This window comes from Tiliqua scincoides, chromosome 8, assembly GCF_035046505.1.
Source record: "Tiliqua scincoides isolate rTilSci1 chromosome 8, rTilSci1.hap2, whole genome shotgun sequence".
Classification (NCBI taxonomy): Eukaryota; Metazoa; Chordata; class Lepidosauria; order Squamata; family Scincidae; genus Tiliqua; species Tiliqua scincoides.
In genome coordinates this window covers 53101562-53115489 of record NC_089828.1, presented here as the reverse complement: position 1 = coordinate 53115489, position 13928 = coordinate 53101562, and the positions used below count along the sequence as shown (strand labels likewise).

Sequence of the window (13928 nt, the reverse complement as noted above, 5' to 3'; positions counted from 1 at the left end):
CCTGCCCAGCATACCTTGGCTGCAGATGCCAAAGTTCAACTGGGAGGCCAAGTCTACCCACCTGGTTGACCTGAGCTCTGGAGTTAAGGTAGTGCTGCTCTTGCCCCCTCCAGCATAAACGCTGGATCTGCCCCTGCTCGTATGGGTTGGATAACAGTGGAATCAATCCATATGGAAATGTAATTTGGCCTCAATTTCAATTTGGATTTCCTATCTGTTGACAAACTCTCAAGGTACTGTTATTATGCAAGCCATCCCCAACTGCAGTATGAGGATAATACTGTAATTCTTACTTTGCATAGTTGTTCAAAGGATGACAACAGAATGATTATCTATAAAGCCCGAAACAAAACGCAAAGTATTTTTTTCGCACTTTTGAGACCAAGCCGGGTCTTGAGAGGAAGGAACCCTTTTTCTTCTTGATGGTTTATTTCTGCTCCATCTTGAAACTGCTTAAACAAGATGTTGACAGTTGGACTCGAGATGCTGTGCTTTAGGTAGCAAATCGACTGTGACCCCATTGATCCCAGGCCTTGAGCTCCCAGCCCTCCCAGCCATGGTTTTTTCTCCTGTAGAATGTGAACAGTCAGCTACCTGAGCAGACAATCTTTGGGGTGAACAAGGCAAGGATTTAACATATTAAACTTTCTGTTCCGTCATTGGTATCGATACCTTCTGCTGGAAGTGTATGAATCACCAAGGTTACAAGATATCACTCCTGCCCTGGCAGTTTTAGTACTGTACCCACAAAAATTACAGCTCACCTGGAACTGTGGAGATTGGAGGGAGGGAACCATCCGTGGTGGTATTCTATGTCCATGCAAGGACTGTTAATCAATAGACATGTTTAAAGGAAATGGCCCATTGTAATATTTCTCCCCCAGCATTTTTGACTTTTTGTGTTTTCCTAGCATACCCTTCACTGAGCCAGATAAAAGGAACCATAAAAGAATCATAAAATTTACTTTTTTCTGGGCTGATCAAAGGGATGGTAGCTTTGCTTGACAAGAAGTTATCCAAATTTTTGTGGTCTTTTTCTTTTCTTTGGTCAGTCTATCAGTAGCACTTGCATTCTTGACTTTATAGACACAGATATTGTGTGACCCCAGAAACCGGATAGTACTTCAAAACCTATGCATGATGAGGGGGGAAAAATAAGTGTTGAAGAGGGCAAAATAAGTTGGGAAAATGAAGCCCCCACCCACATATTTGAGGGGTTTACGCTACTGCTCTCATCCCCTGCAGATACTAAGACTTCTGATAAAAGTGAACTCTATGCTAATTGTACTATGGCCATTGATGGATCCAAAGGGGGCCATGGGTGGTGCCCCCCCCCAAACTGTCATACCAGTGGGGAGCTAAGTCGGGAGCCAGTGGAATGCCCACTAGGTGGGGTGATTGATGAAGTGAGGTTGGTAGAATGGGAGCCCAGTCTACCCAGCAAGTAGATCTGGGCTCCATGTCCAGTTGGGAGCCCAGGTCTACTCACCCAACAAATGGCCACGGGGGCCATAAGCTCAACCAGGAGCCTAGGTCTACCCAGCCAGTACATCTGGGCTCCAAATCCAGGTAGGAGCCCAGGTCTTCTCACCCAGAAAATGGCCACGGAGGCCATAATCTCAACTGGGAGCCCAGATCTACCCTGCAGATAGATCTGGGCTCCAAGTCCTGGCAGGAGCCCAGATCTACCCACCCAGCAAACAGCAATGGAGGCCTTAAGCTCAACCGAGAGCCCAAGTCTACCCCACAGGTAGATCTGGGCTCCAAGTCTGGGCTCTGGAGTTAAGGGAGTGCTTATGGTCCCCCCCAACACACAAACACTGGATCCGCCCCTGACTTTGGCGCCATGCAAGCCCTTCCTGTTAGCGTTGTTTCTCATCTGTCTCTCATTGCAGCCCTTCCTGTTACAGAATAGGAAGGAGGAGGAACTTGAGAAGCAGTCAGCCAGAACACTAGAGGAGAGAGACTAAGGGTTCAATCCTAACCCACTTTCCAGCACTGACATAAAGGCAATGCCATTCCGAGGTAAGGGAACAAGCATTGCCTTACCTCGAGGAGGCCTCTGTGACTGCCCCCCAATTGCAGGATGCAGCACATGCCCCACTGGCACAGCTATGCCAGTGCTAGAAAGTTGGTTAAGATTGCACCCTAAGAGAATGCTAGCAGGAAGCTTCCTCTTAGTGTTCTGTTTCCCTCTTCTAGCATTCTAGCTGACTGCTTCTCATGTGCCTCCTCCAGCATTCTGTAACAGGAGGGGCTGCAAACAAAGAGTGCTGCGAAGGACGACAAGTAAGTAGTGAGCGTACGGAGGGGCAGAAAATTGTGGGCAAGTGAAACTGCAAATATGGGATCTGCAGATACAGGGAGAACCTTTGGCCATCCCTTCAAGAAACATTGGTGGACATCTCGATTGTGGAAAAGGATGCAGTCTGCCTGTTGCCTGTGTCTTCTTTAAAGTGGCACCTCGGAAGAGCTTTGTGCTCTGACCTCAGTACAACAGATTGCACTTTGCTTTATACTCATCAGGCCTCCTGGTTGCTGGAGGACAATCCTGCCTAAGTCCCTGACTTGGCACTTTAATGAGGTTGAGCAAAAATCCTTTGCTCTTAAAGTCCAAAGCCCAGGCCTGGCTGCTACCTTTGTCCTTGTTTTAGAACATAATGGCATGGGGGGAGGGGTGGCATTTCAGTGTCATACAGTTGGTCTTGACTTGGTAAGGACAGCTCCTCAGATCCCACATCTTCTCCTCTCATTTTCTCTGTGGGAGTGTGTGTGTGTGTGTGTGTGTGAAAGAAATCATTACATTCAGTTTACAGAAAACATAATTCCTTTGTCAAAAACAGCCGCGGGACCACTTCTCGTACCCACTTTCGAGCCCTCTTGATTATAGGGAGGTAGTTAAGCATATGCTCCAATGTCTCCTGCTGGAAGCAACAGGAAGGAAAAGTGCTTTAACATTGTGTTGGAGCCACAGGTTCCAGGCTTTTTTGCAAACAACGATGCCAAAGTGAGGCATTTTTAGGCCCAAGACAGATGCATCTCTCTCCAGCACCAAGGGTACATTTTTCTGCTTTGAGCCTTCCACTGACATACATGCCTCCACCAATTCCAGGGTGAATTTTTTCTAACCTGCTTTTAACCTGCTTCAAGTGAACTTTTGGGATTTGTGTGTGTGTGTGTGTTTCCCCAAATGCCTGACATATTTAGCCATTTCAGTATTTGTTTGGTACCTCTCCCCCCCCCCCCGCCAAAGGGGGCAGGTTAGACTTTGGAAGTACAAGAGGGAGACGTATCTCTGTGACTGCTAAAAAAGCCAGCCACTCAGTACAGCCAGAGGATTTTGTAGGCACAAGGTGGCTTTGTGATTGAGATACGCTTTTGATCTTGCGTATAGTAGGGGGAAAGCACTTGTCCCTCTGCACCCCAGCACATTGTCTTTGCCAGTGTTTTCTTGTGTCATGAGCCCTTCGGTGGGATGGAAGCATCTTTTCATTTAATTTCCTTTTTAAATGCTTTGTGGACATTTTTTTTTTTTTTGAAAAGTGATATATAAAATTAAATATAGTAAAAAAAATTAAAAAGGGTGACTTACAGGTCTGCAACTGACTCGCCCCTCAAGGTCTGCCTGCCTGCATGCCTGCCTAGGGACTTGGCTCAGAAGAGTTGAGTGTCTACCCTGTTATAATTACCGGGTCTAGAAAGTGCTTAACGTTGGCTAGTTCATATCTATAACTCAATTACATTTCTTCATACTTTAGATTTATCTCTTTTATTTCTGGTAGAATTGATTCACAAATGACTTTCTGTACCCAAGGACAAAAAAAATTCCAGCTAAAGCTCATCTTGAAGACAAGGGGTGGAGTCACAGTGGGATGAAATATCTGGTGATGACATTTTAATATAACAATAAAAAGTGATGCAAGATTTTTTTTAAAAAGCAGTCTGTTCTAGATAGTGTCCGTTTGCGAGAAGCCAGCAGTTTAAATTAATCAATTTACGGCCCAATTGTACGGGCCACCACCAGAACTAATGTTCTGGAAGTGGAATGTGCTTTCTGGCCGTCACAACAGGTGCTCCGGAAGTGTGCAGAGATGTGCTGTTCTGAACCGCTGCTGGATAGGCTGTGGAGGCCCAGCATACAGCAGGCAAAGAAGACTTGCCAGTGGAGGGTGGATAGGGTTGGGTAGGGTAGGGTAGGGGTGGGTGGAGAGCCAGGGTGGTGTAATGGTTTGGGAGATGGACTTAGACCTGGAAGATCCGGGTTCAAATCCCCCCTCAGCCGTGAAGCTTCCAGAGTGACCTTGGGCCAGTCACTTTCTCTCAGCCTCACCTACCTCACAGGGTCGTTGTGAGGACAAAAGGAGGGGAGCAGCTGTGTACACCGCCCTGAGCTCCTTGGAGGAATAAATAAATAAGGGGCATAAATAAATAAGGGGCATGTCAGAGTGGGAGGGGTGTCACCTAGCATGGACAACTTGCTCCAGATGCTGTCCCCTCGGGTGGCAGCAAACATGCCCCCTTTGTCTCCTCAGACTTGCTCAGGTTCAAAGTGACCCTTTGCTGGTTGAGAGGCTTACAGGTGGGGAAGGGAAACCACTTTTCCTTTCCCTTCCCTCCCAAGCCTCCTGATTGCCCCACCACCACCATGACATACAACACAACCCGTTTAGGCACAGCTGCATGCTGTGGCGAGGGAAACCATAGGATTGGACTCTTTGCTAACTCAACATGCAACTGACACTTTTAAAAAAAATAGAAATAAATTATTGCAGTTTTTTTAAAAATAGAGAACCCATGAAGGTGTAATGGACTATTCAAATTGATTTTAAATCCATCAACGTAAGTGCAGATTAATAATGTTATATATTTGCAGGAAATACTGCTGGGCCGACACCTTTCTGGCTTCCTCCTGGTTGCCACCCTGTGCCCTCTTTCCTCCTCCTCGCCCTCACAACACTGTTTGGGTGCTAAAAATATCATGTGTTCTCAGTTTGCCATTTACTAAAATGGGACCTTGGGGCATCTCCGTCCTCCCCCATGTGGCTGATCGAGGAGTTGGGAAGCCTATTTGATGCAGGCGGCAGCAGCGGAACAAAAAAGATGTGTGAAAAATTGAGCTCCAGATAGCGGCTTGAGCTCTCGCTGACAAATAAAGGCAGCATGAAATTGATCGGAATCCTGGAGGCTTTCTTGGCCTGCACTGGAGCCCATTCAAAACATTAATTGTAAAATATCCACTAATTGGTATGCCTAAATCCACTTTAGTGGTTTTGAATAGCTCCGACGTCTCGTTTTTCTCTAGGCAATTAGAAGTGCAAGGCATACAAAGAGCTTGGGGGATCTCTTGAGGGCAGGAACAGGAGTGTGCGGGGCTTTAAATAATAAACCGGTGATGTCGGTCTTGGTCTCTTCTCTTCTTGCCTTTGGATGTATCTTCAGATGGCCCAGCAAAAGGCTCTGTTCAGCAGGGGATCTAGAGCAGGAGTGGCTCTGCTTCCCATGCACTGCTGGGACCTTAACAGATTAGTGTGCCTGCAGATCTGCCCCCATTAACAGGTGGGTTGGGATCCAAAGTGGGTGGTGATGACCTCAGGTGGCTGTGCCATCCTTTTGAGGCTGAAACCTGCACATTTTGAACTGTGGCCAAGGCTAGGAATCCTGAATGAGAGAGAGAGCCTCCTGAAACCTTGAGCCATTCGGAGGGGTTGCTTTGACCAAGCCCCCCCCTCCACGGTCCCACCCACACACCTCCTGTCCGGCAGCACTGCCTCTGTTTTGCCTTGTCTCACATCTCTGCCTGCATCTGACAAAACTGAGTGCGTGTAACAAACGATTGTTGTGATTGTGAGCGATTGATGTGCCACTCTCTGTCCCGCCTCTCCTTCTACCTGACTGGGAAGGTAGGCAGGAGAAGAATGATGCAGTAGCAGCACATGCCGGTTGGCTGCCGATGGGCACAGAAAGCAGGATTGTGGTGCTTCCTCACCCACTGGGCTCTTCCATGTTGCAGTGGTTGAGGGAGGTGTTGTGTCTTGACCAGCTGAACAGCACTGATGTAGAAGGAGGGGGTGGGCAACAGTTTTAGCAGCATAAGTCTTGCAGGGGAGAAGCAAGGAAGCTTTTCTGGTGTGCTTTTCTCCTTAACCAAGGGCTGTGAGGAAGTTGTTGGGGGGTATTGGTACACTTGACTCCCGTGTTTCATTATTCATTTTAAAAAAGGAAGATACACCCCATATCTTTCTGGACAATATGAGGCAGATACATGTTTAAAAAGATCTGTCTCCTTAATATCTAGTTTGGTCTTGCAAATCATTGTCCAGATTCTAGTTGGTTGGCAACCTTCAGTCTGGAAAAACTATGGTATAAGCCTACAGCACCCAGTATTCCTAGGCGGTCTCCCATCCAAGTACTAACCAGGCCTGACTCTGCTTAGCTTCCAAGATCAGACAAGATCAGGCATCTGCAGAGTTGAAGGCACATAAAAAAGAGCATCTCCTATCAGCATCTGAAGGCCTGATTCAGGAAAACCACTGTGGGGGCAGTGGATATATCTGGTGGTTTTCCTGTAGCCTAACAGATAAGTGGATGCTCTCAGCTTCAGTGGGAGGGATTTTGTGCTTGCTCATTCTAGACTCCAGGCTGAAAGCCAAGCCCAACTACTGGGCACCCATCCTTGTCTCCATTGGACTTAACCTCAAGTCAAATTGAGGACTCTGTTTCCTCTATCTGCCATGCAAGCAGGTCCTCCAAGGCTCCTAGTGCTCTGGGTCTTTGTCACAGTGTGCCCTGGCATGGCCTTCATCACTTTTTCTGCAAGGCCTCCAGTTAATGTTGCTGGGCTGTAAGCAGGAGGCCACAAAGGATTTCAGCAGGATAACTTGATGGCATTCACAGCCACACATTATAAAAGAGAGAGAGAGAGAGAGATCAGACCAGGCATCCATCCAGTCCAGTACCCTACTTTTCATAGGAAGTCTACAAGCAGTACATGATAGCAACAGCCCTTCCCCATTGTACAGTGACGTCAGAACTGAGTCTAGCTTGTGTGTTTTGAATGAGTGTAAAATGTGATACTGTGGAACAGAAACGTTGGTGGGGGAAAACAACTGGGCTCTACTGGAACCTGCAAGGACACAGGCCAGCTTCCTAAACAAGCCAAGCTATATCATTTGGGGCAGCCGTAATGTTAGGGCCAGACAGCACATGATGATGAATGCATGCTTTTGGCCCATGTATTTTTAATTTAGATACCTGGGGGGGGGGGGGGAGATGTGCAAGAGTTGGAGCAGGATTCTAGCACTTAGTCCTCACCATCCCAGTCGTCCTTCTTTGCATTATTTATGAGCTTTTTTAAAAGTTCAGTTGGCTTTCAATTGAAGCTTAAAAATAAATAAATAATCCTTAAGACTTGCATGAGGTTGTGTAGAGCTTCCCTACACCTTCTATGCTTTTCAAAGGATTTCATACGTTCTCCCCACCTGTGCCATTCAGAATTTTTTTTTGAAAGGGCCACTGTGACAAAGTTGTCATGGTGTGTAGATTTGTCCCTAGCAGAGTGCTATCTAAAAGCAAGCACAGTGTAGCAGGTAAACCTGAAAGAGCTGGGTTCAAAGCCAAAACATTCACTGACAGCCCAATCCTACCTAACTCCCTGAGTGGTGAAGCAGTGGCGCCAATGGAGTGTCTGCTGAATCCCATGGGGACGTTTTGGCCTTGGGAGGCCTCCTCAGGGGAAGGGAACATTTGTTGCCTTGCCCCTGGATATAAGCCCATGCTGGCCCAGTGGCTCAATTGCTGGTGCAAGTCCACATTGATCCAGGAATGGGGTTCCAGTTCGGTGGCCATTGCTGCTGCTGAACCCACCCCCTTCCCGGACCCAATCCACACACCACCTGCCTCATTGCCTCCCCATTCTACCCTTCCCATTCTGCCCTTCCCCTGTATTTAAAAGTACAGCTGAAAATCAGATGCCATGCCTACTTTGGCTCTTGCTCGGCAAGCCAGTTCCTCCATTTTCCCACTTGGCATCTCCAGCCTTGTTAACCGTTTGACACCACCATTTCAGAGTGAGCCGGTTAACCTTTGTATGTAATGAGGACATGATTCGCTGTGTTTCTGCACGTGTTCTGCATTTATTTACCAGGAATCTCTTTTTCCCCCCCCAACAGCCCTATTACCATACTTAAATGCAAGTATGTCTCTTTTAATTGCTATTTTACAGTAGTTTAGAGTCATTCTTAAACTGTTGCTTCTGTTGTTTGGTTTCTCCCTAGTAGTAGCATATGTAGCTACAGCAGAACTAGCTTTAGTGAGCTTGTAGTTAGCTGACTTCTTTGGGTCTTGCTTTGCTTTCTCTTCCACTTTCCAAGTTGTCGTCTCTTTCTGCCTGCGGCCTCTGTATGGTTGCGTTCATTGTGACCAGCGTGAATGGCTTAGGGCCCAACCCTATCTAGGGTTCCAGGGCCAGTGCAGTGGTGTTAGTGGGATGTGAGCTACATCCTTTGGTGGGAGGCAGTCACAGAGGCCTCCTCAAGGTAAGAGAACATTATGGCTGCACCGGTGCTGGAAAGTTGGATAGGACTGGGCCCTCAATCACTGGCCCAGAAGTGTATCCACTCTTCTGCTTTTGCACTAGCAGGCAGCATTTTATATAGCCCAGAAAATACTTTCCAGCAGTCTGTTGGCTGTGCAGCAAGGCCCTGTTTGACTCTTAGCTCCTTGTTGCTTTTGTCCTCCCAACAAGGCACACACATACACTCCCTCCCTCAAAAAAGACACTGGATTTCTGAAATTTACTCTTCCCATCCATTTCCTGGCCCCCTTTATGTAGTTGACCTCTATTCTGGCACCCCAACAGTGCCTTGTCCACAGGCTACACTACCTGTGCTGTCCACATGTTTAAAAAATGGGCCTACACAAACACTTTTATTGCTCCCCACCTGCCCTGTTCTCTGAGGGCCATACTAGAAGAGATGGGGCAGCCATCTGTGTTCATTCACATATAGAGCAGAAGTAGGGTTGCCATTTTGCCCAAATGAACTTCTCCAGCTTTCTGTTTTTGACTCAGGTGTCAGAGCAACAGAAATTACTCTGAGGCCATTTTGGGGGGCCGTTGCTTGACTGTCCTTTTTAGCACTTGGCTCCACCAGTTACTTCACCCTTTTTTCAAAGTCTGGCAGCCTTGTGACATCACCAAGTCCCACCTTAGAACTCTCCGGATTTGGGGATGCATACAGCCTGGCAACCATAGGTGGAGGAGAACCTAATGTTTATAATAAAAGGGGTGCATGGATGAGGGGAGTTAATCCCTGCACGCTCTCTTATCTCACTTTTCTTCTCAGGCCAGCTTGCTTCAAGTGGCTGGGATACAAGTCCCTACAGCGAGGGAAGCAATGACACTGTACAGTGAGGGAAGGTGGCCTAGAGGACAGAGTTCCACTCCTCTCCCTACATGCAGTTCCTTTGCAAATATTAGACCCAGAACTCCTTGCTTTAGAGGTGAATGAGGCAGACATGTAACATTCCCTCATTACACCTGCTTTGAGTCTGGAATATTCTAGAGGTTCTCCAGATGACATTTTTTGCTTCCGTTGCTGATCAGGCAACTGAAATTCAAATATTTCAGCCACCCCCCCCCCAGACATTTCTACTGGTGCTGCTATGCCTTGTGATGTGAAGGAACACCTGCCTTACACTGGGCTGTTAAAATGCCACTTTTGAGCAAGGGTTGGAGAGGATGCATCTTGACATGGAGGAATGCCAACCAAATTTCATTTGCACAAGTTCTTTTAAGAATACTCTGTGTTTATGTGTGTTTGTAGGAAGGTAGGTAGGCAGTTCATGGGTACCTGCTCATTCTGGTAGTGATCCTGAACCGTACTGACTGACTGCACAGGGCTGACCTATCAGCAAGGCTACCTGAGACAGAGAGCTGGACAATCAAGTAGTGGCCTAAAGCATTGGAGATTCTCTAACACACCACTCTTGCCTCACTGCTTGCTCTCTTGCTCCACTGTCCACTACCAGGGAGCAGGGAGAGGAGCAGCAGCAGAGACAGTGGCTAATGTGCCACCTGGAAAGGAGAGGATGGATCTGGTGCATTGCCTCAAGCACCTGGATGTGTTGGCCCACCTCCAGCCCTGTGACTGCACCAAGCCTATTCCAAGCCCACACAGCAAAAAGATCTTTCTCCAAAGATCTGTTCTTGGCCACGTCTTTCCAGGCTCTTCCGCACTCTCCCCTGCCACAGCCAAGGCAGGAGAGAAGGGACTCTACATCTCCAGACTTAGGGCACAATCCTAACCAACTTTCCAGCACTGGCATAGCTGTGTCAGTGGGGCATATGCTGCATCCTGCAGTTGGGGGCGGGCAGTCACAGAGGCCTCCTCAAGGTAAGGCAATGTTTGTTCCCTTACCTCGGAGCTGCATTGTCAGCGCTGGAAAGTGGGTTAGGATTGCGCCCTTAGTGTCTTACACACACACACACATACACGAGCAAACTCAAAGATGCCTGCATTTCAATGAAATCCCCAGCTGCTTTTTAGCAGCAGTTGAGATGGCGCCGTTCACATGTCTCTCTTGTTGCGACCCTCGTTACTCCTGCGGTCGCTTGCACCTTTCTTCTTACCCCTTTTCATTTTTTTCCCCATGGCCAGGTTTCCCAGCAGCGGCCTATGGACCAGTAGCGGCGGCGGCAGTGGCAGCAGCAAGAGGATCAGGTAGGGGGGGCCGTGGAAGAGGCGGCTACATGGCATACCCACAGAATGCAGGGCCAGGTAAAAGCTCTGCCGGTATTCTATGTGGCTGCAGCTGTCCATCACGTTCTCCGACTTGTGTTCTTGCACTTATCTTGGGGGGTAAATCCAAAGACTACAAGCAGAGGCCACGAGATTTGAAGCAGCTGAGAAAGGCCACAAACTAGGGGAGCTATAGGGTGGACCATTTATTTTTTATTTATCTATAAACAAATGAAATTGTGAAGGGCATTCAAAGTTTTCATTTCTCACCAGTTTGCACTGGGTCAACAATGCAGTCTTTTCCAGTTAACCTTCAACTTTTAGGGCGATCAAGCTGCATCGCCAGCTTGTTTATTTACATTGATGTAGGGATTCTGTCACTCTTGGGGGTCCAGTCAAGTCCAGATCATGCTTGGTCTGAAATCAACAAGGATCCCAAATTATGGGTTCAGAACCAGGTACAAGGCATTGGGTCAGAATTTGATCAATAGGGAGATTACTGCAGCGCCTCCTCTCCAAATTAGTAATTACCTCAGCTTCTTGGTTAATTTGTTTAGTTAATTTGTCTGGCAAGAAAAACTTGCCATTGTGCTTCTCTCTGTCCCTGGAAACTGTAGTCCAGGTCTGACTACTATAGGTGAGTCCAGCATGGGCTGGTTGGGATACACAGTATGGCTTCCATAAGTGGCATCAGAGGTTGGCCAGATTGTGCCTATCAAAGGATCCACCTGACCAGACCAGCCCTAAAAACTCTCAGTACTAGCAGCAGTGGAAGTACCCAATACCCATCAGAGGTCTGGCGGGGAGAGTATTGCGGGCCCAGTGGATTTCCATGTACTCCCTCTGTGTACATTTTCAAGAGACAAGTCTAGTCATCGAGACTTGGATTGCCACTTCACTTCCATATAAAAGGATCATAGGCAGAGATAGCGCCCCTCAGTACAGACATCATGCCAAACCATGCTGAAGGAGTCATAACCATGGTTTGATGTGCTATCTGAACTGACAGATCATGGTTTGTAATTGATCAGTATTAGAAAACATAGAGGGAAAGGAGGGTTGGAAATCACAGTTTGTGCTAACTATGGTTTATTGTGCTGTCTGAATTGGCAAACCATAATTATGGCCATTGGTGGATTGAGTCTGGAATTAGCTCATTAACTGAAACCCCAGTACTGTTGAGATGGGAAACAAACAGGTGTTGACCAGGATCTGCCTCAAACCAGCTAAGGTTAAGTTATACCATATTTTGACATGATATCTCAGTTGAGTATGAAGATAACTGTAGCCTCCAGCTGCCATCGAGGTCCTAAGTAGGGGCAGTTCTGGGGCAGTTCAGAATAGCTCTGCATATGAGCATACGCCTCCTTTAGAAAACAAAACAAAACCTTTTGTTTTTTTTGAACTGGGACGCTATTTCAGTTTTTGTTGCCTGCTGCAAACTCTGGCCCAATTTTCCCTGAGAAATGTGAACCCTTTTATTTTGTGTCCACCTTTTAAGAGCTCCATTTCCTTCCACCCAGCACCCCAGTCTACCCCTCCTGCTTTGGGAGAGAGTTAACCAGTTAGTTCTTATCCTAGAATTTCAAACAGAAGGAAATGGTGAATTAGTGCTTTAGGGTAATTGAGCACTTGATACAATCATGAGTGGGCTGTTAAGACTTACCAATGCCCTTTTTTTGCTATGTTTGCTGGTTAGCCCATGGCTTGGTCGTACTGCAGCAATTGCAAGCCCTTCAATGCAGAGCAAGGACAAAGGGTAGACTGCCGCTTTCTCTGTGGGTTTAATTGCTCCCAATCTTTCTTGCTTGCTCATCTCTGTGTACTGTCTTGTGCATTTATCCAGCCGTTTGTTCTTGCTGATGTAAAGTGAGTTATTGGGGGTGGGGAGACAGCAATTGGAGACAACTTCCTTGGGCCAAATTCCCCAGCCAGATTGCAAATGTGAGACACATAGCAAAGAACTGGGCCACAACGGAGTTCTTTCAGCTCTCTCATGATAGCGTTTGGTCATCAGCGTAGCACTCCAACACAGCTAGGCTCTGTCAACAAATGCCCCCAACCCCCAAAGTAGAAAGGGCTACTAGGCATTGACACCCCAACAGACTTTGGGGGAGAGGCTGAATTCTCTCCAATCGAAAGTGAGATGTTTTGGAGAACTCCGTTCCATGCAAACTGGCACTGCTTGCGGGGCTACAAAGGATCGTCCATTACAGTCGTAACATTGCAGGAAGCAGGGAAAAGCCATAGGGTGACTTGCCAGGCAGCCATGGGAGCGTGATTTTCTCCTTTCCTTTGTTTCCCTCCCTCCTTCTTTTCTGCTTTAAAAACAATTAATTTTATTATTGGAGGAAGACTGGGGAATTTTCCACAGCCCTCCCACATTTTTGCCCCCATTCGGTTCTAGCCTTATTTTAAGTAGTGACGATGAGCTTCCCCGTAGAAAGGCTGGGGGTTCTGCCAGGTTAACTCGGCCTTCTGCGTTGTCCCATTTTAATCTGAGTGCTGTTGGTGTCCGTTACAAGTGGGCTGAGCGTCAGCTGATTTCTCTGCTTGATATCATTTGGTTTTTTGGATTTTCTTTTTCACTTTTTAATTTGAAAATTAATTTTAAAAAAGAACAAATTAACTTGTGATACCGAACTAAATCTAACCCAAAATTAACACCAAGATATAAGGCAAGTTTAAAGAGCAGTACAGTGCCTTCTAAGTTTCCAGAACATGAATGTGGACAGCCCAGTTCTACCCTGGCACTTTTGCCAAAGAGGAAGGAACTGTGCACAGCTCTACGGAAGTGTGGGTTGCTTTGGTGTTTTCATTCCAAGGCACCTGCTTCTGCTCAGGGTTGGTGCTCCATTTACAACCAATTTATGTCAAAAGGGAATCCTCAATGATACTGGATTTAAGAGAATGGATTAAACCAGCGTCATGTTAATGGTGCCCAGGCCTGATTCATTACAAATCACAAATGTAAGTAATTGGCTTCAGATTTTATTCATCAGGGCACACAAGCAGGTTCACTGATGTAATAGCGAAAGCTTCTTGGAGGAACCTAGACCTTTGTTTAGAACCCTGTCAGGGAACGGTATATAACCTTAAAAATAAAGTTCCCAAAAAAGAAAAAAAACACACAACACGTACCATTAAAGCTATGCCATTGTTGTATCCTTGTTCGGATGTGCATATGTGGGA

At 46.9% G+C, this 13928-nt stretch overlaps 1 protein-coding gene across 7 annotated transcripts in view; it reads left to right on the top strand.

Annotated features, from left to right (window-relative positions):
- The window catches only part of MSI2 (musashi RNA binding protein 2), a 474139-nt gene that overhangs the window by 411321 nt on the left and 48890 nt on the right, over positions 1-13928 (top strand). For 5 of the 7 annotated variants that reach the window (XM_066636684.1, XM_066636687.1, XM_066636686.1 and 2 more), the window contains exon 11: positions 10656-10718. The exons of the other annotated variants lie outside the window; for them this stretch is intronic. In XM_066636684.1, coding sequence (XP_066492781.1) covers positions 10656-10718 — 63 coding nt within the window. The remainder of the gene's footprint in view (positions 1-10655; positions 10719-13928) is intronic. 7 annotated transcript variants of the gene reach the window in all.